General features: G+C 40.8%; 1 protein-coding gene across 3 annotated transcripts in view; it reads left to right on the forward strand.

Moving 5' to 3' along the window:
* Positions 1–3,154, forward strand: part of pald1a (phosphatase domain containing paladin 1a) — a 52,945-nt gene that overhangs the window by 20,884 nt on the left and 28,907 nt on the right. For all 3 annotated transcript variants that reach the window (XM_035670591.1, XM_035670581.1, XM_035670574.1), the window contains one exon: positions 583–723. In XM_035670591.1, coding sequence (XP_035526484.1) covers positions 583–723 — 141 coding nt within the window. The remainder of the gene's footprint in view (positions 1–582; positions 724–3,154) is intronic.

Raw genomic sequence — 3,154 nt, forward strand, 5'->3', positions numbered from 1 at the left:
CCGACCTCTCTCTGCCCCCCCCTTCCTGCTTCTACCCAGCCATCTCTATCAAATAAAGGCAAAAAGGCCAAAAAAACTATATAAAAAATATAAGTAAATATAAGTTTTGTCAACTGAAGGTCAAGAATGAATTTCGAATATAAACTTTAAAGCCACCGTCAATGAGAACACTTCAAAGAGCTTAGAAAATGGAAATTTACAATACCACAAACCCTGAAAGCTGGACAAACTCTATCTGTTGAGGAATGTCGTGGGATATGACTGAAAACTCTAAAACGTCTAATGAATAGACCCTGGCTCTTAAAAATGGTGAGTTGAAATGCCAGAGAGGTTAAAAAAGACAAAATCTTGGGTTTTTACACTTGAGAAACAATGTGCTAGACCCTCTACTTCCCCTGAAGGTGCAGCATTGGTCTGATTCAATAAAATAACATAAAGCCATATTGGGTGGGAAACAGATGTACCAGAGTTAGTGCTGTTGGTTCAATTCTGCAGTCTTGTCACAATTGTGAAACATTCTTGAAAACTTTTAGCAAGAAGCATGCTTTATGACAAGTGGTGTGTGTTGTTTCTGGGGTGCAGGTTGTGATGCAGCTGGTGCGTCTGCTCCCCGATGGCCACAGGATGAAGACGGAGGTGGACATGGCCCTGGACTCTGTCAGCGAGACCATGACCCCCATGCACTACCATCTGAGAGAGATCATCATCTCCACGTACAGACAGGTACAGCACACCTCCCCGTAGTATTCGCTACCCATCCTTCTATCTTTGTGAGGACCAGTTTGATTTTAGGCCTCGTCAGTGGGACGTTTTGGGATATTTTGTCCAGTTCTCTCTTTATCAAAAGGCTGTTTTGACGATTAATACTATTTTTTGGGTTTAAGGTTAGATTTACGTTTAGGTCAATATCCAGATTTGAATTGTTAAGTAAACCCTAACATATAGTTCTCTCAAGGGGGTAAATCAAATCAGTCAAATACTGCTTACTTATGACTCTGTGCTGCTCAGGCTGAGACACAGTCAGCATGTTAAAGATTCAGGTGCAGTTTCTCATGAGCCCCATAGATGGCATCAAGAACTTGTTTGGATGTCTTTTACAGCTGCAGCTTTTAGATCCCAGAGACATGAATGAGACAGATACACTGCTCTGTGGACAGGAGCTGCAGAGCGTGGAAAATGACTGACAACATAACTTATCTCTAAAACTCAATGGAATTCCTTTGAGTCTAAATGGAAAAGAGCGAGAGGAAAAAAAGCAGGAAAATAAATGATTACTTGTGGGATTTGCAGAGTTGACCTTTTTGAAGTTTTATTTGTGAGCCTGCTGTGCAAAGCACAAAGGCACACTTGTGCTGTATATGGTCCAAGTAGTATTAAATAACATATCATATCAGTATCTGCTGCTTTGTTTGCTACTGTACATGTATTGAATGTATTTTCACGTGAAATCCACTGATTAGCTGGATTTATTAGACTTGTTGTAATGAATATGCTTTAACTACAAGGAGGAAAGGCAGGTAAGGGGAAACGGATATGGTTTGGATGTATTTTTAAAGTGAAAAGAGGATGAAAAGCAGCTGTAACTTTTTTTTCTGAAAGATGTTCCTGGTAATTCGGACATTTTGCGTAATAAACAAGGCATAAAGAGATCAAAATTAGCTTGTAGTGGGATTTGAAAGACCTGTCTGGACAAGGTCTCTCCTGATGCTGTGGCCTCTGCAGGACCATGGCTCTGTTTTAGCCATTTGTAATGCAGACTGTAATCATTGTGCCTCTGTGCACTGTCAGCCGTTTTCAGCACACTGGAGGCACCCGGTCCTGTCTCCACCATATCAATGGGCCTCATTGTCCTGTGAACCTTGTCTTTCGCCTATATTCTCTCTCCGTCTGTCACTTTCTGATGCCAGGCTCCAGGCAAAGGCTCGCTATCTGCTCACTTTCAAATCAATTAGGTAATTTGTATAAGCAGTAACAAAAGCTTTAGATTTTGCACATATTTGTATTTTTAAATATTGTAAGGTAAAAATTCACTTCACCCTGTGCCAGAGTTTCAAAGGATAATTATAGTTAAAAGTTGGCTCTTTTTTTAATTTTTATATCATTCCTATCAGGCATAATTTCATTGGACCCTGTGGAATTGACCACTAGTAGCACTTTAGAGTTAATGCTTTTACGAGTTTTGTTTGTGTTACGCACACCCATGAGGATACAGGTGTTGCGATACACATTCCTGTAGCTAGTTTCATGCAATCCTATTGATCGGCTGCAAGGTAGCATAGCAATGTGCCAGCGAAGGCACTGAAAAAGAAGACTGCATGCTAGCTAACATTTATGTAAACAATGCATGCAAATGTTTTATGAGGAAGGAAATGCTAGTTTTTATAGACTTCATGGACACACACACACACAGACGTGTTTTGGTGTGAAATGCTGGATATGAGCAGAACTTTTTGTATGTTTATAAGAAAACTCCACAGGGCAGCTTTAAATATTGGGATCTGTGAATGCGACAGGAAAAGAAACACGAGCAGTCAGATGATCATAGAACTTTTAAACACTCTGAAGTTGGCCAATTTACTTGGAAGAGGAAACGAAGGTTTCAACAACAGCATTATTACTCAAAATGTCTTGAAACTTTACAGACTGCCTTTCTGGTTAAATTTTAACTACCATACTTGGCCTACCAGTGGTGTTTGCCCACAATTTTCCTTATTCACCTCATCAGACTTCTTTTTAGCAATGTTCTTGTTTCCAAATTTCTGTAATTACTTGGTTAACATACAATGTTATCATAACCTAAATACAAAATGATGGCCCACACAACAGAAAAGGGACCCTAATTATAATAAATCAGAATGATCTTTTAACCCTGCTATAGCGACCTCAGGTTGGCACTATGTTCCCTTTCAGCCCTTTCCTTCCTGCCTAACCAGCAGGCCAGGTGATAAACAGTGCCAGATGTTGCTAGAACCCGGCAGGCAGCAGACGAGAAAAGGGGGGAAGAAGAGGGGAAAACTTCACCCCCACACTCTTCTCGCAGCCCTCTCCCCTCCAGAGCACCCTCCTCCCCTTTGACAGTGGTTGGAAAATGTGTCTTTGATAGAGAAAAAATATATTTACACTGGGACCCGAACCATCCGCCAGCTCCCAGAGG

Source organism: Morone saxatilis, unplaced genomic scaffold (assembly GCF_004916995.1).
Source record: "Morone saxatilis isolate NCDOM2014 unplaced genomic scaffold, NCSU_SB_2.0 Contig1, whole genome shotgun sequence".
In the NCBI taxonomy this organism is placed as follows: domain Eukaryota; kingdom Metazoa; phylum Chordata; class Actinopteri; family Moronidae; genus Morone; species Morone saxatilis.